General features: G+C 33.7%; 4 protein-coding genes across 16 annotated transcripts; 2 read left to right on the forward strand and 2 right to left on the reverse strand.

Annotated features, from left to right (window-relative positions):
* Positions 1–6: 6 nt before the first annotated feature.
* LOC118446351 (uncharacterized) lies at positions 7–2,737 on the forward strand. Of its 4 annotated transcripts, none has more exons than XM_035876898.2 (3): positions 7–125; positions 695–757; positions 813–2,737. In XM_035876898.2, the coding sequence occupies exons 2-3, from the start codon at positions 732–734 to the stop codon at positions 1,747–1,749; spliced, it is 963 nt and encodes a 320-aa protein (XP_035732791.2). In that variant the 5' UTR covers positions 7–125; positions 695–731; the 3' UTR covers positions 1,750–2,737. The 4 variants fall into 4 exon arrangements, with proteins under 4 accessions (XP_035732791.2, XP_035732790.2, XP_035732789.2 ...); XM_035876897.2 differs by lacking the exon at positions 7–125 and adding an exon at positions 141–241; XM_035876896.2 differs by lacking the exon at positions 7–125 and adding an exon at positions 446–574.
* LOC118446358 (potassium/sodium hyperpolarization-activated cyclic nucleotide-gated channel 1) lies at positions 2,019–3,912 on the reverse strand. The gene is made up of 7 exons (XM_035876911.2): positions 3,697–3,912; positions 3,437–3,599; positions 3,233–3,366; positions 2,914–3,101; positions 2,635–2,840; positions 2,356–2,565; positions 2,019–2,264 (listed from the first exon to the last, which is right to left on the reverse strand). The coding sequence occupies exons 1-7, from the start codon at positions 3,897–3,899 to the stop codon at positions 2,040–2,042; spliced, it is 1,329 nt and encodes a 442-aa protein (XP_035732804.2). The 5' UTR covers positions 3,900–3,912; the 3' UTR covers positions 2,019–2,039.
* A 745-nt stretch (positions 3,913–4,657) lies between these two features.
* LOC118446354 (RNA demethylase ALKBH7, mitochondrial) lies at positions 4,658–6,218 on the reverse strand. 3 transcript variants are annotated; one of them, XM_035876905.2, is made up of 5 exons: positions 6,177–6,218; positions 5,615–6,006; positions 5,358–5,531; positions 5,075–5,202; positions 4,665–5,000 (listed from the first exon to the last, which is right to left on the reverse strand). In XM_035876905.2, the coding sequence occupies exons 2-5, from the start codon at positions 5,885–5,887 to the stop codon at positions 4,868–4,870; spliced, it is 708 nt and encodes a 235-aa protein (XP_035732798.1). In that variant the 5' UTR covers positions 5,888–6,006; positions 6,177–6,218; the 3' UTR covers positions 4,665–4,867. The 3 variants fall into 3 exon arrangements, with proteins under 3 accessions (XP_085515809.1, XP_035732798.1, XP_035732797.1); XM_085659683.1 differs by lacking the exon at positions 6,177–6,218 and having other exon boundaries at positions 4,658–5,000; positions 5,140–5,202; positions 5,615–6,109; XM_035876904.2 differs by lacking the exon at positions 6,177–6,218 and having other exon boundaries at positions 5,615–6,082.
* A 589-nt stretch (positions 6,219–6,807) lies between these two features.
* osa (trithorax group protein osa) lies at positions 6,808–22,593 on the forward strand. Of its 8 annotated transcripts, none has more exons than XM_035876930.2 (20): positions 6,808–7,882; positions 8,265–8,387; positions 8,464–8,670; positions 9,429–9,488; positions 12,695–12,827; positions 12,996–13,118; positions 13,265–13,590; positions 13,656–14,052; positions 14,204–14,329; positions 14,475–14,656; positions 14,835–14,876; positions 15,707–15,904; positions 16,711–16,930; positions 17,006–17,182; positions 17,276–17,435; positions 17,504–17,777; positions 17,856–18,021; positions 18,096–18,427; positions 18,524–18,763; positions 18,862–22,593. In XM_035876930.2, the coding sequence occupies exons 1-20, from the start codon at positions 7,091–7,093 to the stop codon at positions 20,854–20,856; spliced, it is 6,273 nt and encodes a 2,090-aa protein (XP_035732823.1). In that variant the 5' UTR covers positions 6,808–7,090; the 3' UTR covers positions 20,857–22,593. The 8 variants fall into 8 exon arrangements, with proteins under 8 accessions (XP_035732823.1, XP_035732824.1, XP_085515972.1 ...); XM_035876931.2 differs by having other exon boundaries at positions 15,707–15,895; XM_085659846.1 differs by having other exon boundaries at positions 12,996–13,091.
* The last annotated feature ends 299 nt before the right edge of the window (positions 22,594–22,892 follow it).

The raw sequence follows: 22,892 nt of genomic DNA on the forward strand, positions 1-22,892 counted from the left end.
TTTTCGTAAAAAACTTTAACAATTTGAAAAATATATTTATAGATAGGTGATAAAAATGTCTTGCCATTGAACGTTCTACTACGACTACTAAACATAACTATGTCCCCATCGATTCTGTACTAAAGGTCACTTGATCGTAGATAGCTGATTCATTCCTATGATACATCAAACTTAGAAAACCCAATAGTATTATAAACGTATTCTTCCAGTTTTTTTTCTTCCGAGAAAAAAAAAAGTGAAAGTAGGCGTTTAAAAAGAAGTGAAAAAGAATCTTTTTCTTTGAATCATTCGTACATCGTTTCTTCAAACTGTTGCAATGATTTTATCCTTGTTTTTCATATTGAATTTATATAAATAAATAAATACAATTTTTATAACTTTTTTTCTAATGTCATAAGCATATACTTTCGTTAGAACAGAATTAGAGATGATAATATTGAACGATCCGTTGTCAAGTAAACAGTCACTGCATTGATATACGTAAAAGTTAAATCTTTCACGACTGCATTCCTATAAATCGTCGAGAAATTCCATTGTAATATTTGCCAATTCGAAATAAATATAAAATGATCAGGTCGGATTTAAATGAATATTTAATTTATTATATTTCATCGTACGATTGATTCGTCCGTTTAAAATTTTATTTAACGAATTAAAATGATACCTTATAAAAAATGTTGTGCTCAATGTCCAGGTGTGATAGATGTTCCAGAATGTGAGAAAACCCATGAATGTTGTTTACCAAAATATGTATCAGGTAATTTGAAGATTTCATCTTTTAAAAAAACAATAACTGATTATTCTAAAAATAGGAAAAAATATGAAATAGGACTTGAAAATGCTGATCAAAAGCTAAAGTGCTATGATAGATTTGCTATCGCGAAAAAGCTTCACGCGGAGAATTTAAAACATCAACCACTTCCTGATAAAGTCAACGACGATATAATGAAGAATTTCAAACTAAAGGAATCTTTCCATTTACCGTCCTTAAATGAACAATACCGAAATAACAAAAAGGATAATATTTGTAATAAATTAGGCTCCAAATATCACTGCGATGCCGTATTAGGATACAAGAAGCCAGAAACAAAGATGGATTTGGCTATTTGCTGGCAGACTCCTGTGGATCCAATTTATGAACCACCGAGATCGACTCACATCGATGGATCAGAGGGAGGAGCTGCACCGGCAATTTTTGAACTTGTACAAGGTGCACCAAGGTCGAGATGTGATCAATTACGTTCTAACAATTATAATGTTAAACATAATAATAATAAGAATCGTGAAATATATGAGATGAATTTCGCAAAAAAAGATCAAGATAAACGTTATAATAATTCACACCAGAATCAAAATAATTGCAAGCATCATTGTAAATGCATGGACTCTATGAATATTCAAAAATCAATTTCTCGCGAACGTTCTAGATCACAATGTTCTATTAGGAATAGCGCTGTAATCTGTGAGAATAAAGAAAAGAACGATCCTAGATTAATCAAATCAGCTGTAGGAATTACTTTAGGTACTGAATCAAATAATGCATCTCGACGATTACCACAAAAAATAGATGTTCCACGACCAAAAACACCATTCGCTAAAAGATCCTTTAGTATAGAAACTTTATCTCCTCCTTTTAGTATCGTAAATGGTTGTAGAGATACCGATTATCCAGAACATTGGAGACTTATGACGGTCTATCAGCAATCTTATAAAAATCCTCGAAAATATAAAGCTAATTTTCACCGTTAACGATTGCGATCCTTTGAAACAATGATATAAAATAATTATTAATATCGAAATTGCAACTTGATTCTACTCAAAATTCAAGATCAATAATATAAACTAAACAAAATCTGATTTTTATTTAGCTGCAGATTAAATTAAATTATAATCGAATCATATTAGATCAAAAGTAAAATATTAAAGTTATAACATAATAACAATAGTATATCTATCCTTCTATATTCTTATTTCTTTGTCTTTGCAAAGATATTTACTTATTCTTTTGATTAGTTACAGATGAAATAATGTTTGAATACTTAATAGAAACTATCATAGGCATTAGGTTTTTTCACATATTTTGAAATTTCATTATATAAAACATTAAATAAATCTGGATAAGATTTCATAATGAGTTGAAAATTCGTTCTGTATAATATATAAATCTCACAAGTTTCTATTGCAACAATATTAGCATTATGATGCATACTTTTCAGAAATAAGAAAATGTCTCCAAAATATGCTCCATCTTCTAAATGACAAACCTATATTCATATAAAACATTACTTCTGATAAATCTGTATCAAATGAAAAAATAATAGTCATTGAAACATTATCTAGTATCATTAGAAAAACCTCTTTCCATAAAATGTTATAGACTGCAACTGTGCCAGATGCAATAAAGTAGAGTCCATCTCCTTCTTCATCAGTTTTAACTATTATATCATTCTCTAAATAAATTTCAGAGCTTAACACATTTATTAACTGTAACACGATAGATTCTGGAATATATTGAAACAATGACACATTGTTGATAAATTTCATATAAGTGTGTAAAATAAGTTTCTGAAAAAAGAAAGAGCTTATTAATTTTCATGTTCTATTTGCATATTCTATGAGCAGTTTTTTTCAAACCTCTTGCAAATAAGAGGAAACTTGATGGATTATATGTTGATATCTGTTAAAGTTTTTTTTGCTACAATAATTAAAATATTCTAAAATACGGCGTTGTAGATTATATGGTAATTCCTTATATCTTATATATTCTTTTAATTGTTGGAAATGTTTATAATGTTTTTTAGTGGTTGAATATAATGTATTTATAAACTGCATAATCTGTGCTACAAGTATAAATTATGCAGATATATAGAATATGTTAATAATTTTGATTCAATTTATAAATATGTTGTTTACCTAAAATATAAATAAAACCAAGAATACCCATAATTGATAATACAATATTTAATAGAATATCATCTGGTGTTTTCATGTCTAAATAATGAGCAGAACAAACTAGGGCAATAATAGCTCTGTTCAAGCATATTAGATATTTACGACAATTTGTTTTTCTTTCTTTTAAAGCATCAGATTCAATCCATGACCTATATGTACACAAATTTAAGTTCTTATATTATTCTTTAAACAATTTCTATTCTGTAAAAATTAAGTAAATAAAACACTTTCTCAAAGAGTAAATGCTGCAGAAACAATTGTTAACTTTAGAAATATTTACCCTCTGTTTCTTCCAAAAATATTAGACACTGTCAGTGGTATGTAATATTCAAGACAAGCTGCCCAGTGTATAGATATAATAATAATCATACTCATTTCAAATAGTTTATATCTTTGACGATTAATATGATATATCTAAAAATATTTCTATTAAAAAACAAATTCTATTGTGCAAGAATTGTTTTAACAGTTTCAAAACACTCACACAGCAGAGTTTTCGAGAATAAACAATGATTGCTCGTATTCTAATAATCTTTACTATGTTAAGTATAACACAATACCAAACTGATTTATTTATTATAAAGTCAATTAATTGATATGGCATAGCAGATAGAATATCCACTATAAAAGTACTTTTCATATATTTTCTAATTGAGAAACATTTTATTAAATATAATAAATGTTAATGTAATATATGAATATCAAAAGTAAAATAAATATGAAAAAATCCAATTGGTTATATACTTTGCTATTATACGTGGATTTAAAATAACCATATTTGTCCAATGATTGTAATACCCAGTAAAAAAGCACATAATGATATCACATAAAATAATACCATCTAACACATTACTAAACATGTACCATTGTTCTTTTTCATTCATATAAAATGTAAGAAATATGGGATTAATAATAAGAGTTATAAAACCGGTGATAATCATTATCATTTTCCAATATATTCTGTGAATGTAATGTACGAAATATAATTATTAGTATAATGAATATAGCTGTATATATGAAATTATAGTATATTAAAAATAAATAACCGAAAAATGCTGAAAGGGTGTATCATATATGGATAAGATTGAAAGTGTCTATTAATTTCATAGTTTATTGCTGCGTTATTTTTTAACCATTTTATAAATGGATATTTAAAAGCTATTGTGCGTTTAGAAAATAAAAAATACCAAAATCTTGTTTTATATGAAGCTTCTGTCATTATATTATATTTCATATCTATTTTTGGTATTTCACAATTATGGATGATCTTTGGAGTTAACTATAAAAGTAATAATATTTATTATAAGCTTACAGAAAAATAAATGAAAAAAGAATTACTTATGCTTTTATATTATAATTTCATTATTAACCTGATCAATTTTATTTAGGTTCATTTTATCAGGTACATACATCATTAAATCCATATTAGAAAACTTGGAATAAACCTTAATAACGTGATTATATATAGATAATACTTTTGTAGTTTTAGTTGAGTTAACTAAAAGTTCTTTTTTTGTAACAAATGAAATTATCAAAATGAAACTATGAAAATAAAAGTTATAAAAGGCAGTTTACTTTTGTTTCAAAATAATGTATATATATATATATATATGTTTCATAAATATGATGTTCTTTTATTAAAGTAAACACATAAGACACTATAGTTAATTTACTTTTTACTTTTTATTTTTAAAAAATGGTTATATACTACATCATATTTTTTCTTTTTCTGTAATGATCTTTTTTATGTGCATATATACATAATTACAAAGAAAACAAGAATAACTCTTATAATTAGAAATTATTTACAAAGGATATTTTTCCTTCTGAATATACTATAAAAGAAATAATAAATATAATCATATAACACGAAACATTTAAATCATTTCAATACTTACTACTTAAACAATTTAATCTATTCTATATTTCCTTCTACCTCACTTCTGCATATTATAGATATACGCCGACTTCTAGATATTTTTTGTCCTCGGAAATAGGATTCCTCTGATTTTAAAATTTCATGGTTATATTTTTGTCTTGCCACACCACTGAAATATATTTTATATGTTTTATTAGTTGAACTAATTTACATTATGCGTGAAAAAGTTATGTTAATCATTACTTCATAATATATAATGATCTGCGAGGTAGAAGAAAATCTTCTTTGCATTCCTGTTCATGACTAACCATTGTGAGACGCATCACACTGTCGCTCAATAAACTCAGTCCAGCAATTACATCTCCACAAAACTGTTTTAAAAATATTATGTATAATTGAAATATATTTAAATAATAATAATATGTAGCACATCAACGATATTTTGCATCGCAGCAATGGAAATCATGCAATAATATTTTTATGAAAGAATAAAATAATTATATTGGAATTAAGAATAAAACATTACCCTAATACTATCGACATGTGGCTTTATCCATCCTTCAGCTGTTAAATCTAAAACATGCACTAAACTTAATTGTGGCATTCCTGGTGGAAATGCTTTTTGACGTATTTTATTAATTACTTTCATATTTTGTTCATTCCATTGTTTTCTTTCTGTTTCTCTATAACCATGAATAGCCTTTAAACAATTTAAATTCATTAACGAATAGAATAAAATTATTGCAGTAGAAATAATAGGAATATAATAGAAATTACACTAACATCATCCCAATGTGAAAATTCATAACGTAAACGTTGCATATATGGGTCAATCTCTTTCATTAAAGAAATTTCTTCTTCTTCAGTAATAAAGTCAGGATAAACTTTCATAGTCATATATAAAGCATCTTTCCAATTTGCTGTACTTTTATCAGTCTTATTCACTATATTATTCAAATTTGCAATTGTACATTTTGGAAATTTAGATATAATTTGTTGAGAAGTCGAATGGACGAAATTATTTTGGATCCATCGCACTAATGGAACTTTTATCATGTTTACAAAATGATTATTAAAATATTAATATACAAAGTGTCTTAATTTCTTATCATCCGTAATCTCCTTTTTTTCTGCTATCACGTGGTCATGACGAATTTGTACAGTCTAAGGCCAATCTGTAATCTCATACGTTAAATGACATTAAGTGGACAAATTCAAATTGTATTCAAGGCACTTATAGTATTTAAAAAAAAAAATATATATATATATATAAACTATATCTTCATTAAAAATTGAACAAGCAATATTTAAAACAAATATTATCTTGTAAAAGCAATATAATTACTTTTATAGATTCATAGAGTATATCATCTATATGGTAGATTTTAAACGCATTGAACATTTCATATCATATACAACTAACTTCATATTGACATATGGAAACATACCCACTTTATATAATTCCATATAATGTCTATAAAATTTTTATTTTAAATGAATCAAAAATTTTATCCAGCATTATGAAATACTTTATTTAAATAAATTTGCAAGAAGGTAACATAATTCATTGGAATATTAATTATAATATATCGTTTGGATAAATAATTTTTACATAAGATCATGATTTTCTCCAATCAGCATAAAAGTTTTATAAACACGCTGATTGGTGCGTTCAGAATATTTCGATTCTTAGATACGATATTTTATACAATTTTTATGGAAAAAGAAAATATATTTATTTTTAATTTTACTGTTATCATATAATATTGATTTGCTCTTTATTTTAATTGTGATCAATTTATCTCAGTAGGATGAAATTACACATCTCTAATGAATCAGAACAACATTATCTAAAACTTATCTAAAAGCAATCATCTTCGACCAATCATAACAGAAGTTTTCACTTAAAGTAAAGGTTAACTCTGGGCGATGTTCGGTCCTGTGATTGAGCATTGGGTTCAGGCTATGATATATACCGTGGTCGCAAGATGGCGTAATACGTACGACGCTGCTTTTGACGTTCGTGTATGAGTTTTTTTTTGGTTCCTTCTACGTTGAAAACGCGAAGAAGTAATTTTTCCATTAGTGCGTTGCTTGGTCCTCGCTCGTTTGACCGAGAATGCGGTGGAAAGAGTTAGCCGTGATACAAGACGCTCAACTAATCAGGATTTCGATTACAAGTACATAGTACGCGAGACACACGAGGTCCCGCGATTGGCCAGTTTATGAGACGACGATGGCTCCGTGAGGAGAGAGAACATGGCTGCGACGCAAGCCGAGAGCCAACAAAACGATGTGAAGCTGAACGAGTCCGTGAAATGCGCACAGAAACGTCCGCAAGTTGGTGGAAATAGTGCAAGTGGTAGTACAAAGCAGCAGCTGGATCCAGAGCCGGGTGATAAAGTGTCCCGGGGCGCGGCCCAGCTGCTTAAATATGTGAATCGCGGTGGGGACACGGCTTTCGAGATGAGTCAATACCGCGAGGACATTGGTGGACACACTGCCGGTGAAATAAAATCTCCACGAGAGGCCGGCCAAGCTCCCCAGGAGACTATCGGTAAACAGGAGGCCCTTGACGCATCTGGACACGCGGGTCATCCTGGACATCCGTTTGCGCCGAACGTTATACGTGACTACTCTGAAGAGTATACCAATAAATCTAATGAATTTTCCGCCAAACCATTGACCGATTATCAAGGCAAACAGATACCAGAATATGTGACGAAACATGGAGAATTTCCAGGAATTCATCGACCAGACATGGAAGAACATTATGCTGCTTCTAAGGTCGAATCAAGATTAGCTTATGTAGGAGGTACTCCTGCCAGCTTTCCTGGGCAACCAAGGTTTCTATCGGGTCAAAGTATATCACAAGCCACAGGTCCAACGCCTACTTTGAATCAGTTACTTCAGGCTTCGACACCTGTTCATCGATTCCATGGGAACTATCCTGGGATGGGACCTGAATCTTATCAACAACCGTGGCCTATGCAACGACCACCGGTTGTACCACCTGTATATCCTCAACCTAGCCAACGTCCTCCACAAACGGTAAATAATATAACCACAGTGTTGAAATATAGTGTCGTAGTATATAGTGTATTTATTTATATATAGTTGTAATATCTTATATATAGTTCTGATATATGAACATAAAATATTATATTGTTTGGATTTATTGAATAATCATTGTTGATATAGGTACGACAAACATGGAAGCATAATAATAGAATCTTATAAAAGAATAAAGAAATATAGTTGTCTTATAAATATCATATATATTCTTGCAATAGAATTAATGTTAAAATTTCATTACATTTATAAAACAAAATTAAATTATACAAAAATATTCAAACATACATATTACTTGATTATATAATTGATTGATATTTTGTAAATGGAGTATTACATCAAATTCAACATTAATAAATAGGGTTCACCGAGACTACATGGAGGACCAGGAGGACCCAGTTCTCCAACTCCTATGCCATACCAACAATATGCCCAACGTTATTCCTCTCCTGCTAGACCCCATACACCTTACAGCCATCATCAGGTAATTAGCTTTAAAAGATACAAGCAATAATGCAAACATATAAAATTATTAATTAATAATATTCTTATATTTTTAGTTAAATTCATATACGACACAAACAAGCCATCCTTCCAGTCTATATACGGAACAAAGAGGATGGAATCAAGGTGGTCCTCCAAATCCACCACCTCCACCTCCATCTAATCAAGTAAATCCTTCAAGTCAGTCACCTCAAAGAGCTCTCTCTCAGTCTCCAGCACCACCACCATCTGCTTCACCACAACCTCAACCAACTCAATCTCAAGTGAGTATTAAATATATATATTACATATTTGTTTTTTATTTTTGACAACTTTGATAACTAGGTCATATATTATTGGAAATATATAAAATGATCTTTCTGTTTTAGTTACTCATACAAATTTAATAATTTTATTATTTATTGAGTTATAAAATAAAATTTTATAATTATAATGAACATTTCTATACAAAAGTACTATTTATATTCAAGTTACATCTTTAATGATGTAAATACTTCTTTTATTCCTTAAATTTTTATCTTTTATTGAAGGTAATTTAATAGTTTTCTATAAAGAAATCTTTAATGTAAGATAAATAATTCCATCTAGTAAATATGCTATTACTTTTTCCTATTTCTGTTATTTAATTGAGTAATAAATATTACATAATAATATAAAATAAGAAAATCATATATTATAGGGAAGAATGAAAAATAAAAGAAATATGATAAAATCAAAATATTTGCAATATTTGAATTAAAAAAAAATTTGTTTTCTCTTATTTTATGTTTCCTTGTAGTTTGCATTATTTTAATTAGCTAATATATCTTTGAGTTATATATTTGCTTTTTTAATTTTTATTGCAATTTCAAAATAAGATGTAAAAAAGTAATGTGTATTTTTATTAATTATATTATAGTTTTTAATTGTAGTATGTATAGTTTTAGAAGAAATTATTTTAAAACATTTTTTAATTACAAAATATAAAAATTTTAAATAAACAATTAATGATAAAATTAATATTTGTTATTTTTGTTTTTAGAGTTTCCACAATCTACAACAACGATCAACAACACCGAATACTCAAGGAATAGATTCTGGGGTAAGTTTGTCTTCAACATAATCATTTGTTAAATTACTTATTTTTTTTTTTCTTTTTTTTTATTTTTTAATTTTTTTTTCGAATATAATTTTGTATGTGACATTACTGTGACTTTCGCCAGTACACGAAAATATTAGCAATTAGTATTAGTATTAAACTTTTTTTAATTTTTCTCATATTATTTTTAAATATTTTTTTATTATTATTTTATAAAATTTCTTTGAACTCTATGCACATTCTATGAAAAATAAACAGTTCTTTGAACATGTCTTTACATTTTGATATGTATTAGATAAGAATGATATTTGATAAAACTTAACAAACTAACTTATCTTAAACAAAAAAATTAATAAGTTAAAATATATGAAATTTATATTTTTCATTTATATTTTTTAGTTTTTATGTTTACATTTAAAGTATAAATTTCGATGTTTAAACGATATCGATCGATCGATCGATCGATCGGTTTATCGATTATTTATCGAATAATTCTCTAAATTACGTATTGTTTCTTTGTTTCAAAATTGGAAAAACCACTATAAATTTCACGTACAATTTTCAATCTAGCTTATAAAATACGTTGTTCTATCGTTTAATTAGATTAAGCAACCAATTGAAATGTTTTATTCAACATTGTTTGATAGTGCAGTACATAGGAACAAAATTATGTGATATTAGTCACACAAAACAAATTATAATATAAATATAACTCTGGAAATTGGGAAATAATTTTTTTGTGACTTTATTTATGACGTTAAATATTGATGAAATTAACATAGCCCCAATTCGTGTTTGTGGGAATAGAAATTTAATTTGGTTTTTTACGTATCACCCTTTATTATACGTACGGTTATAACGTACGGTGTAGGTGCTGCATACGTTAGAACGACACAGATCGTCCTAACGATCGATATGCTCGGTGACGAGGATTGCGAATTAGGAATGATAGATAATGTCAGTGTTCATGTGATTCACCGAAATACGAAATATATGAAGATACGTGACTTGCTAAAATAACCAAAAATATATAACAATTATATACTTGTAAATTAATAGAAAGGGAACGTTTTTGATTCGAAAACGTAAAAAGTGAAAAAAGAAAAAGAAAACGTTTATTAACTAAAATAGTTTTTTTTTCTTTTCTTTTTTTTTTCTTTTTTTTTTTTTTTTTTTTTTTTCTTTTTTTTTTCTTTTTTTTTCCATTGGGTTCGTTAATGCGACAGAGTATGGGAGAAACAGCACGGATATAGTAACCAAGAGTCCCTCGCACAGCGTTTTTAGAGAGCGACAGCGGCAAGCGGGAAACAGTAAGCGGCAGTGAGTTCGAGTTGGAGAGTAGCCGAACGGCGACGGAAACAACCGAGTGCGAGCGAACGCTTGCCGCGCCACGAAAGAACGCCCTCCAACGAGCTGTTAGACGCGAAATCTGTAAACCGAAGTTACGGAACACTCGATAAAAGAATCACGTTTTCCTTTACGGCCGGCCACATACGCGTGTATGTATCGTACGTATTTAGCCGTTACGGCACAGCTCATCGTATGTAGAAACTCTGTCGATTGCTTACGAGAAACGGACCGTCCATTATAGTTTTCCTTGTCCCGTGATAGACGAACTTCGGGGGGAATTTATTGACACAACATGCGTTTCTCGAGCGATGCAGCACACGGTGCACCCGCAGCAAGAGAGAAAGAGTGACAAGAGCATGCTTCGCTTTACGAACGTTATTTTTACGGTGGTGCGAGTTTTAACCTCGTGACTCTTCGTTCGAAAAAAAAAAAAAAAAAGGAAAAAAAGAAAAACAAGAAAAGAAAACAAGAAAAAAGAAAGAAAACTTTTTTCCAACGACGTTTTAATTATACGTCGTTTCGTAGAGCATGTGAAAAAGCCAAGGGCACGGCATCTTTTCCGTACATCGAACATCATCCTTGAATATTACAGGGTAACGCCTCTGTTTCGATCTCGCGTCATGCCGAGAGACAATCAAATTACGTTCATTTGTCTTCTCTGCTTCTCATCCAAATGTTTCTTAATACGTATACTCAAGTATTTCGTCGGTATTCTTCCAGAGCAACAACTATTCGCGACCTGGTAGGTGCGATGATATGACTTTTCTCTCTTTCTCTTTACTCGTCTTTCTTCCTCTCCGTGCCTCTCCGTTTTCCCTGCTCGCCCGCCACTCCTGCCCCCACTTTCTCTACTAGTACCACCGCCCCTCTCTCCTGCCCTCGCCTACTCGTCATGCGTGTCGTGCGCGTTCGCTCGCTCACTCGCTCGTGTTCGCTCGTATTCACTCGCTTGCTCGCTCCTTCGTCGTTGTTCGTCGTTTGTATAGTCACTCTCTCACCCGGTTGCAATGTATCGTCGCGACGATTCGTGCAAAGTATATTACAGAAAGTACACGTACAGGCAAGAGCAACAGAAACGTGGAGTCATACGGACAACATTACTACCGATCATGTGCTGTCGACGATATCGTTGTTGTGCCTTAATACGAGCGAGTATTACAATGAATAGTGCTAACCGAGTGTCTGGACATTTTTCGTGGTCAGGATGTGACATACGGATCAAGACGAAAATCACGGGATTACAGGGACGTCTTGCATAAAAACCCGTGGATTATCTTCGTCTATCGATATCTTCGCGGGCACGTTTATTGTTTTTCTTCGATTGATTTTTAATGGGAATGTTTTCTCCTTCCGGCAACAGGAATTTTTTTATATTAATCGCGTGAGAAGCAGCAACGCTCACCGTTGCCAGCCACAAGAAAAGAGCTACCGTGTAATTGATCGCTCGAAAGCCGATCGAACGGTGTCACGTCGAACGGTTATTGGACGGTGGCTCCTGGTACGTAACGTTCCTACTGCATCTCCAGAAGATATTTATCGCATTTTTGTGTGAATCTTTTCGGTAGGAGAGTACACGTAGATTGTTACGAAAAGTGTGATCGTGCAATGAAAACTGAAAAACGCGTAAAATATGCTCATGCCGAGAATAAAGTACGTCGTTGCCATGAAAAAAAAACTGAGGGACACTGATGGTGATTGCGTGTTGTATACACGTAACCGAAGTTCACGTACGAATATGTTTCAAAACATTAGTTATATCGACTATTTTAGTCGTATTACGAAAATACAGGGAAACTCTTCTTATTTGTATTTAAATTATATGTTAGTTATGATAATTGAATTTTATATTTCATTTACAGGAATTGTCAGGACAAAATAGTAACGACAGTTCGAATGGACCTGCCTGTCCTGGAACACCAAATTCTCAGGGGATGAGGCCTACCCCTTCGCCTACAGGATCCACAGGTTCACGCTCGATGTCCCCTGCTGTTGGTCCGTTAATTTTCTGTTTTTATCTTCATATTTATGAAAGTCTTATATTTTTCTTTCTTTTTAATTCAAAAGAAGCTAAATTCTATGTATTTTGCATGCAGTTTTGTGTGTATGTTTTCTATGATTTTATGTGTGAAATATGTATAAATATTTTCTTGTCCTTCACAGGTCAACAAAACGTTCAGATGCCTCCACGTCCGTCGAGCAGCCAATCAGACGGTAATGGACCAGCGCGTATGAGTCATTCTCCAATGACGACTCAGGGTATAATATTTACCTTGTCATATTCAAGTATTATTGCCTTCTTAATTATTTTATCAAAATATTTATATTGCATGTAGTTCTTTATAAGATCATAATATTTTAATCTATAATTTACAATAACATAATAATCTATAATCTATAATCTATAATTAATCTATACAAAAAATTCTTAGGAGCGTATCAACAACCATTGGGTCCTTCTACGCACATGCATAGTTATAAAATGAATAGTACTGGTCCTGGTGTAGTACAACCAGGACCAGGTACAGCAAGTCTTGGTGGAATTAACCCAATGGGTGGTGGAATGGGATATTCAGCTGGTGGAACGGCTGCAGGTCAGCCTGGAGGTTATCATGCTCAGAGTACCTATCCACCTCCTCGTCCACATATGCAGTTTCCACAGGGTTATCCTTCTCCAGCTAATTCACAACCACCACCAAATAACCAATATCAACCTCCTAATAGACCAAACAATTTGGTGCAATACCCTCCTTATGCGGTAAGTATAATAATATTCTCTTGAATAGTTTTTATAATATATTTAACATATCAATTATTTTGCAGCATAAAATGGGATTTAATAATGTGCCACCTGGAATGCCTCCTAGTCCAGGACCTCCTCAAGTTTATGCAGTTAGTGGAGCAACTGGTGGCATGGTACCTCCTGGTACCCCAAGTGTAGCTGTAATAGGTAATATGGGACCTCCAGCAAGTTCTATGGGTCCTCCACCACCTTCACCCAATCATGTGAGCAATCAGCCACCACCTCCAAGCTCAGCAGTACCACATATTCATACCCCTGCTGCAACACCTCCACTTAATCATGAAGGAAGTCCAATGCCACCACCAAGCACTACTCCTAATTCACATCCTACATCGACGCCTACTCCGACGAGTCACAATTCTACTGATCTTACACCGGAGACTTCCAATGATAGTGGAATAACCACTACTGCTTCTGGTATATTATTTTTCTACTAAAGTTTTTAAGTAAAGTTTTTTCAATGAAAAATGTTCCATATGTGCGTGATTCATTAAAATAATAATCAAGAAATTATTTTATCTATAAGATGAATAAGAAAAATTGCTGAAATATATTTTACATGATGTAGGTACATCGTCTATTAACGTTACTTCAACTTCAAGTGGTACTGTTACATCAGTTATAACAACAGGTCCAGATGGTACATCCTTAGATGAGGGTTCACAGCAATCAACATTGTCAAATGCATCAGCTGGTTAGTAATTTCTCTTACATAATGAAAATTATAAATATATCGACAAAAGTGAAGTTAGATATAAGCATATATAATTTGTATTATTTATTATTAATTTTTTGTTTAATCTTTATATTTAAAAATTATATTTAACTATACTCTGCAGCCTCAGGAGAAGATGCAGCTTTCACACCAAAGGTCCGTAAAGAAATGTTAGGTGGATATCACAGTCATCCTGCAACACCACAAAGTACAGTCCCATCTCCTGGTGCTGCTAGCATTAATTCGATTCATGAGGAATATCCTGATATGAATAGTCCAGGCTGGCCACGTACTCCTGCTAGTCCTGTATGTATTGTATTTTCTGATATATATATTATTTAATATAAAATAGTTTTGCATTCAAAATAGATATTTAAATTTGCATGATAAGTGTTTCAAAAGAATTATTTTATATATTTATATTATGAGGGTTTATAATTTAATATTAGATTCTTGAAACTTTCAATATTTTGATATTTTACAGGTGTTTAACAGTCATGTGCCTCAAGACCCATACAGATCTAAGGTTATTATTTTTTAAATCTAAGTATTTCTTACATTTAGTTTATATTATACCAAATCTATGTTTGAAGCTTTATTTTTTTATGATTTGCTTCACTTTTGCTTTATATGTAATTTTGTCTTTTTCTGTTGCACGGTAGAGAGGCATACAAAATTACTTCCTTAAATTAATGATTTACAAAATGAAAAATCATTAATTTTATAATAACGAATGTTAGTTATTACTAATCTATTAAAAAAAAAAAAAAATACACTATATTTTTAATATTATTATAATCATTTTTCAAACTAAAACTATTTTATGTAGGTTAGCTATGCAGAAATAGTAATGTCATAAAATTCTTAGATTGCATTACAAGAAAATTTTTAGGTGATCATTATATACCATTGTGTTACAATATATATCCGTCATATAGTAAATATTCAATCTATACAACAATAACTTTGAATTTCAAAGAAAGACTAGGAGATGAATTATTTATTGCATTGATATTATTTCATGTTTGCATTATTCCTCATTTTTTACATTTTATTTTATTAAATTGCACGGAGTAAAATATAATCTTAATCAATATTTGTATTTCTACTATCTAGATATTATCACCAGTACTATATAATTAAGAAAATATAATATAATTTAGTAATAAGGCTTCATATAGTTGCCGTAAAATAATGTCTAACAAACAAGTCTACAAATTTCTATTTCCTGTATATTACATTAATCAAGTGTACGTGTGTATATATTTACATCATCATTAACAAATATAACAGTAGAATCATAATTAGATAACTTAGGAAACTATATGATATTTATTAGAATATAAAACTTTTCAGAAACCAGACAGCTTAGCAAAGCTTTATGAGATGGACGATTCAATGGAACGAAGAACATGGTTAGACAAATTAGTTTCTTTCATGGAAGAACGAAGAACTCCAATCACTAGCTGTCCAACAATCTCCAAGAACCCCCTCGACCTATTCCGGCTATACCTCTACGTGAAGGATAGGGGGGGCTTCATGGAGGTATGCAAGGTGCAGTGTAGTTCCATCTAGCCCTTGGTGTCTTATGTAGTTTTATTGTCTTATTGTGTTTCATTTTCCTTTTATGCTCTAAGTATATTTGAAGTGCCTTGTGAACGTTTCATTAGTTTTATATATATATGTATGTATATATGCATATGTATGTGTATATATATATGTATATATATGTATATATGTATATATATATATATAATTTATTGTATTATATTCCGTCGATGGTTATTTATATTACGTCGGCGATAATTTTGATAGTTCGGTATACTATATAATAGATAAAGTGCTTCATTTATATATCTGTGCTGCATCATGCATGAAGTTACACTTTTTTGCTATTAGTGTCTTTCTTCTTGTATTCTAAATATTAACGTAATAAGAAGGAACAAAAAGTAGGAGATAAAAAAAATATTTAACACATATATTCTAGAAGTCATACTATATGGGAACAGCCTGATCTACGAACCTTGGTGCTATATGGAATTATTCTAATAGTCAGTGAAGATAAATTTTTAATCTGAATATAAAATGATGGTAATTCGATAGAGTGAAATTTTATGTATATTCATGATTTTTTCATAGGTGCATGTTAAAGCGTGCACACGGGTGCGTATGTAAAATTACATACTCACTAGATATTCAATTTGTCGAAATCCAGAAAGTAATTTTGAAATGATATTATAATTTGTTGCTGCATTGTATATTCTAAGTGTTTTTTTTTTCTCGATATTGATTTGTTGTTAATGTCAACTTTTAGCAACAATTGTAAAGACAAAATGAAAAATGAAAGTAATCTACTTTAGGTAACGAAGAATAAAACATGGAAAGATATCGCTGGATCACTGGGTATTGGCGCAAGTAGTAGCGCAGCATATACATTACGGAAACATTATACTAAACATTTATTGGCATTCGAATGTCACTTCGATCGTGGTGGTGTAGACCCACAACCTATTATAAATCAAGTTGAAGCTGGTTCCAAGAAAAAAGCAAATAAAGGAACAGCTTCTGTACCATCACCTGGTAAATAATAACATTCATATAGAATATAATCCTATAATATATAAAAAAATTCCTAATAATAATATAAAATTATAGGTTCTTCCAATTCGCAAGATTCCTTCCCTGCTGCTGGCTCTAGTAATGCTTCAATGGATGGTTATGGTAGCTATCAAAGTAGTTATGCTGGTGGTACACCAGGAGGACCGACATCAGAATATACACCTCCTCCGCCAAGACCACCTAGCCAAAGTAGCGCTCCTTCTCCACATCAAGGTATGCAAGAATTATATAATAATTTACATAATTCTTGTAAAAACATGTCCCATAATTTAATGTTGACTTATATCCTAAATTAAAAAATTTAAGGAATACAACAAAGCAGTTACCAGACAACAGGTTCCTATCAAAATTATCCTCAGGATCAATATATACGACCGCAAGGAAATGCATTATCTCAGCAAGCAGAATTCAGTCAACCTTATTCACCTCGTTCACATTATCCTCCTTATGTACCAGATGTTGACAGGTAAAATTACATATTAATTTTTTATTATCTTACAATTTATTTTTAGAAATATATAAGTCGATATAAAGTTCTTTGTCAAACAGAGGCTATCCTAGTGGAAATATGCCACCAAATACGGCCAGTGGACAAGATATGTATAATAGATATAGCAGTAGTCAGCAACCAGGAAATTATCCAACGGGAACGCCACCTAATGCTCGGAGCAATAGCTATCCTTCCGCGCCACAAGCTCATCCATCTAGTGTATCTCAACAAACGGCTACGAGTCAACCTTCTTCACCTTCGCAGCCTCCATCTGCCTCATCGTATTCTTGTCCTCAAGATTATTATCGACAAGAACAGGTAACAATATTTAATAATAAATTGTTAATTATATCATAATTATTGAAATTCACGAGACAAATACGTTTGAAATTTAAGGCTGGTTATGGAGGTCCCGGAGGAAGTCAGATTTATACTCCTGGTGCATCTTCAAATAAAAACATGCCACCACCACCTCCAGGTCCTAGCCAACCTAGGCGTCATCCTGATTTTGCCAAAGACCAACAATATCCTCAATATAATCAACAGCGACCAGCATATCCAGGTAAATTTAGTTCAGTTAAAAATGTTTTCTTTTAAGGATCGTTAGTGTTAAAAACGTATGTAATGTGCCTATAGTTGCAGGATGGCCAAGTACAACCAGTCAGTATAATAGCAGTAGTGGAAATAATAGAGTTCAGTATCCAAATCAACAAAATCAGCCTCAAGCTCCACAACAGCAACAACCACAGCAACAACCACAACAACCACCGCCTCCTGTTGCCTCTGCATCTTCAGCTGCTTCCGCCGTTGGGGCTATAACTTCTGGTCAACAATGGGGCAGTCAACAACCAAACAGGACTTCTTCTCAACCAAGTTTGAATACTATAGGAGGTCATACACCTCCACCGTGGGATCATCGTTACTCTAATCAACCATCACCTTTATACCCACCACCAGGAACACATCAGGTATGTTTTTTTTCCTTTTATATATAAATTTCTTATTTTATCATATCAGTTATTTGAAGCATATATTACAATTATAAATGATTCTGTTTACTATAGAATCAATTAGGAATGAGTCCCATAATGAGCCAACAGCCTACTTCAAAGAGAGAAATGACGTTTCCTCCTGATAGCGTAGAAGCTGTTACGCCATTGTTATATAAACGACGAAAATTAACTCGTGCTGACGTTGCTCCCGTGGAAGCTTGGCGCATAATGATGGCCTTGCGTTCAGGATTACTTGCTGAAAGCTGTTGGGCTCTTGACGTATTGAACATTTTATTATTTGATGATTCTTGTGTAAGTAGATTGATTATATATATTTATTAAATTGACTATGTATATATATATATAAATTAGAATATAAGACTGAGTGGAATCTTATCGCTATTATTCAGGTAAGTTATTTTGGATTGACGCATTTACCCGGATTATTGGATGTCTTATTGGAACATTTTTCACGATCCTTGTCGGATATGTTCGAATCTTCTGCAAACGATGACGATCATTACTGGAGTCAACCAGCCAATGGACCTGAAGTTGATTTGGGAGCTGTAACACGTCCCATAGATCCAGAAGATCGGACTAAGTTGCTCTCTTCATCGAATTACACGTTTTTATCGAGGCGTGGACGTCCTGTGAAGATCGTGCCTAGGGATGACGACATATTTGTCTTGGACTCTCGAAGGAGCTGGGATCATCAAGAGTGCGAAGTAGATACGGAGCCGTGGCAGGTCGACACGAGCGCCACAAAGTATATAGTGACGTGTTTTCAATCAGAGATATGTTCGGTACCGTTCGCGCGCCTCCTCAGGGACGAGAAGCCGCCGCTCTTACAGAAGGAGGTTGAACACAATATCGACTCGAAGGATGAGTTTAAAATGGAAGCAGGCTCAACGGAGATTACTGAGTACTCTCACAAGTTCACAGAATCCGGCGGTGAATCAAGTGAAAAACCAAAGGATAATAATGGTGAACGTAAACAATTAGATAAGAAGAAAAAAACGAAAACATTGAGCGACGTTTTATCTAGGATTAAGAGAGAGCCGGTCGAGATGAACGATCTTACACGAGAGTTATTTGAGAAAAAACATGACGGTTATAAAAAGGATACAGATGGTGAGACAAAGGCGAATAACAACATGGGAGAACACTTTGTAGATATACCGTCACAAAAAAGCGATGAGGAAGGACAACAATCGGTACCTACACAGAATGGATTAAATGATTCCACGGCAGTTATTAGCAACGTCGATTTGGAGAAGGTCGATATTAAGTCCGAGAGCGAAGAGCAAGAATCGCCGAGAGACGATAATGAGGGACCAAGATTACAGATAAGAGATCCTGCCGGTACCTTGAAGAGGAGACGAATAAGCGATTATGAGGATGAAAGTTATTCACGTGACGAAGCGAGTCTTTATCTCGTTACGGAGACGCAGGATAATTTGGCGCGTCGTTGCGTCTGTCTCTCCACTATCCTGAGGAACCTCACGTTCATACCAGGAAACGAGGCTGAATTTGCAAAGAACGTCACATTTCTCAGCCTACTTGGCAAACTCTTGTTGCTTTATCATGAGCACCCAGCGAGGGCGCAAAAGACACGGAATTATGACAGAGAGGAAGATGCGGATTTTGCGGATTCCTGTAGCAGTTTGCAAGGTGAAAGCGAATGGTGGTGGGACTTTTTGCATCATATAAGAGAAAACATATTAGTGATGGCAGCGAATATAGCTGGCCATATGGATCTGAGCCAACATCCTGAGGAGATATCTCGTCCAGTTCTCGATGGTCTTTTACACTGGGCCGTATGTCCTGCAGCACATGGCCAGGATCCCTTCCCAACGGTTGGTCCAAATTCGGCTCTCTCGCCACAGAGACTTGCTCTAGAGGCACTTTGCAAGCTTTGCGTAACCGAATGCAACGTTGATCTGGTTGTTGCAACGCCGCCTTATTCGAGACTTCAGAGGCTCTGCTCTGTTCTAACCAGGCTTCTTTGTCGAAGCGAGGAACAAGTTCTCCGTGAATTTGGTGTAAATCTCTTACACTTCTTATCAGCAGCCGACAGCGGAGTGGCACGTACTATTGCCCTACAAACACCCTGCATTACGCTCTTGGTTTCGTTCATCGAGTATGCCGAAACGAGCGCTATAGGTGTCGCGAATCAGCATGGTCTTGCGGCTCTACGCGATAACCCCGAATCCATGGGCACCAGCTTAGATATGTTACGACGCGCTGCCGGTACGCTACTCAATCTCGCCAGGCATCCAGACAACAGGACTCTTCTCCTACAACACGAATCACGTTTGCTCGCACTCGTTATGAGCCAGATTCTGGATCAGCAAGTTGCCGCGATCGTTGCGCGTGTGCTATTCCAGTGTTCCAGGGGTACGTAACTCTGATGATCACCTGCCGACGACTACGTTCTTCTTCGTCCGTCTTTATCATCTCCGTCTCTGTGCCCGTACGTATTATCTAGATTGTGAAAGGAGAAAAGAAAAAAAGGAGTGTTTTGACCGAGTGACGATGATAATGATAATGAATGATAATGGTGATAAAATGGTGGTATTGGTGGTGATAGTGCTCGGTGGTGATGGCACCAGGCTGAACGGGTAAGTCGATTGAACAATAACCGAACAGAAATTTATATCGGCCATCCGTCGTGCCGTGGTGTGCGAGTCCTAGTGATATGTGGAGACTTTCTCGTGGGCCCAGAGAGCGGTTGGAAGATGGCCAAGAGGTCAAAAAGTGTGCGAATGTACAAGCGCATAAGAGAGCGAAAAACGCGCGAATGAAAGATAGAGAGAAAGAGAGAGAGAAAGAGAGAAAGAGGGCGAGAGAGTAAGTCATGTGCGTGTGTGTGAGAAAGAAAGAGAGCAAGAGAGAGAGAGAGAGAGAGAGAGAGAGAGAGAGAGAGAGAGAGAGAGAGAGAGAGAAAGAAAGAATGAGAGAGAAAGAGAGAGAGAAAGAAAGAGAGAAAGAGAGAGAAAGAGGAAACAAAAGGAGAATAATAAAGAAAAAAGGATGGAACTAGTGCGAACACGAGAGTAGACGAGAGAAAAACGAAACGTCGGAGAATGCCATGGCAGCGCAATTGTAGTTTTATATTTGAGGTATAAACAAAAAGTAAGAATGTTAATTATCGGTGTTAGCGCGTAGGGTATACTCGACGTCGTGCTCGCAGCCATCGGCGTATACCTTCCCCTTCGTGAATTGGATAATTAATATCGACTAGTGTAAGATATTTCATAGTAAAATGAGAGGAACAAAAGGGAAGAAAGGAAGGAAGAAAAACTCAAAGAAGAGGCAACGGTCAGCTGCATAATAATATATTATTAAAATCCAACAGAAAGAAAAAAAAAAAAAAGAAAAGAAACGTATGTCGACGATGAACCTAAAATGGTGCGATGTGGAAAAAACGATAATATATCGGGTGACGATTATTATATATATAAATATTAACGATAGTATAATGCAAATTTTTATATTTGCATGTTTTGTGCTGTAATTAGCGAGTAATTAAGATATTTTGTAGATAACACACAAACACACACACACTTCCATTGAATCTTTAATTCAATTTTTCGTGCCGCGTCGCGTCAGCGCGAAAGGAGAATGCGCGCGCGTAGCTTAAAAACACGGCGCTGCAAGAGTCTCGATTTTAGAAGCACAGGCAAACAAAGCTAGGACTGAAGAAAGACATTGCTAATGATGAGAGAATGAGAGAGAAAGAGAGAGAGAGAGAGAGAAAGAGAGAAAGAGAAACATGTTGCGTGATGTTATGTTGTTGCTGTTGAATGAAAATATTAAGAGAGTAAGAGAGAGAGAGAGAGAGAGCGAATGATAAAGATGGAATGAAGATAGAGCGGGAGATTATAGAATGAGGAGATAAGGAGAGAGAATGAAATAAAAATTTAGAGCGGTGCGAGAAAAAGGACAGTGAGAGGGAGGAAAGAGAGAGAGAGAGAGAGAGAGAGCGAAAGAGAGCGAAAGAGTTATATGCCGAATGAGCGCGCGCGTTGTGCAATGTGTGTGAGTGTGTGAGTGTGTAGAGAAAGAGAGAGAGAGAGAGAGAGAGAGAGAGAGAGAGAGAGAGAGAGAGAGAGAGAGAGAGAGAGAGAGAGAGAGAGAGAGGGCGTGAAAAGAATGATGATATACGAGAAAAACACGAATGCATGTGAGAGTAGTAGTGAGCGCGATTGATGGTCACGATAGAGCGTATATATATATATTATATTGAAGGACGAGGAAGAAGTATGAGGATGCGCATGCGCGTTAACACGCGTTCATCTGAACATATATGATGCGTAGCAGTATATAATTCTGTATCTAAAGCAGAGCCGTTGGGTGTGGAGAAAGGGAAGGGGAGGGTGTGTTTGTAGAATGAGAGAAAGAAAGCGAGAGCGTGAGAGAGAGAGAGAGAGAGAGAGAG

Source organism: Vespa mandarinia, chromosome 10 (assembly GCF_050613455.1).
Source record: "Vespa mandarinia isolate Hongniang chromosome 10, ASM5061345v1, whole genome shotgun sequence".
Lineage (NCBI taxonomy): Eukaryota > Metazoa > Arthropoda > Insecta > Hymenoptera > Vespidae > Vespa > Vespa mandarinia.

Bases quoted from the DNA above. Each gene is read 5' to 3' on its own strand.
- LOC118446351 (XM_035876895.2), top strand. From the start codon at position 658: ATGATACCTTATAAAAAATGTTGTGCTCAATGTCCAGGTGTGATAGAT. The intron at 758-829 runs GTAATTTGAAGA...AATATGAAATAG, and splicing joins TTTACCAAAATATGTATCAG to GACTTGAAAATGCTGATCAA.
- LOC118446354 (XM_035876905.2), bottom strand. From the start codon at position 5,887: ATGATAAAAGTTCCATTAGTGCGATGGATCCAAAATAATTTCGTCCAT. The intron at 5,532-5,614 runs GTTAGTGTAATT...AATTGTTTAAAG, and splicing joins AATTTTCACATTGGGATGAT to GCTATTCATGGTTATAGAGA. The intron at 5,203-5,357 runs GTAATGTTTTAT...TTTTTAAAACAG, and splicing joins CACATGTCGATAGTATTAGG to TTTTGTGGAGATGTAATTGC.
- osa (XM_035876930.2), top strand. From the start codon at position 7,091: ATGGCTGCGACGCAAGCCGAGAGCCAACAAAACGATGTGAAGCTGAAC. The intron at 14,877-15,706 runs GTTATTATTTTT...AAAACTTTTCAG, and splicing joins AAGACCCATACAGATCTAAG to AAACCAGACAGCTTAGCAAA. The intron at 18,022-18,095 runs GTAAATTTAGTT...ATGTGCCTATAG, and splicing joins ACAGCGACCAGCATATCCAG to TTGCAGGATGGCCAAGTACA.
- LOC118446358 (XM_035876911.2), bottom strand. From the start codon at position 3,899: ATGATAATGATTATCACCGGTTTTATAACTCTTATTATTAATCCCATA. The intron at 3,600-3,696 runs GTATATAACCAA...TTTCTCAATTAG, and splicing joins AATCCACGTATAATAGCAAA to AAAATATATGAAAAGTACTT. The intron at 3,102-3,232 runs GTAAATATTTCT...GTGTACATATAG, and splicing joins ATTTTTGGAAGAAACAGAGG to GTCATGGATTGAATCTGATG.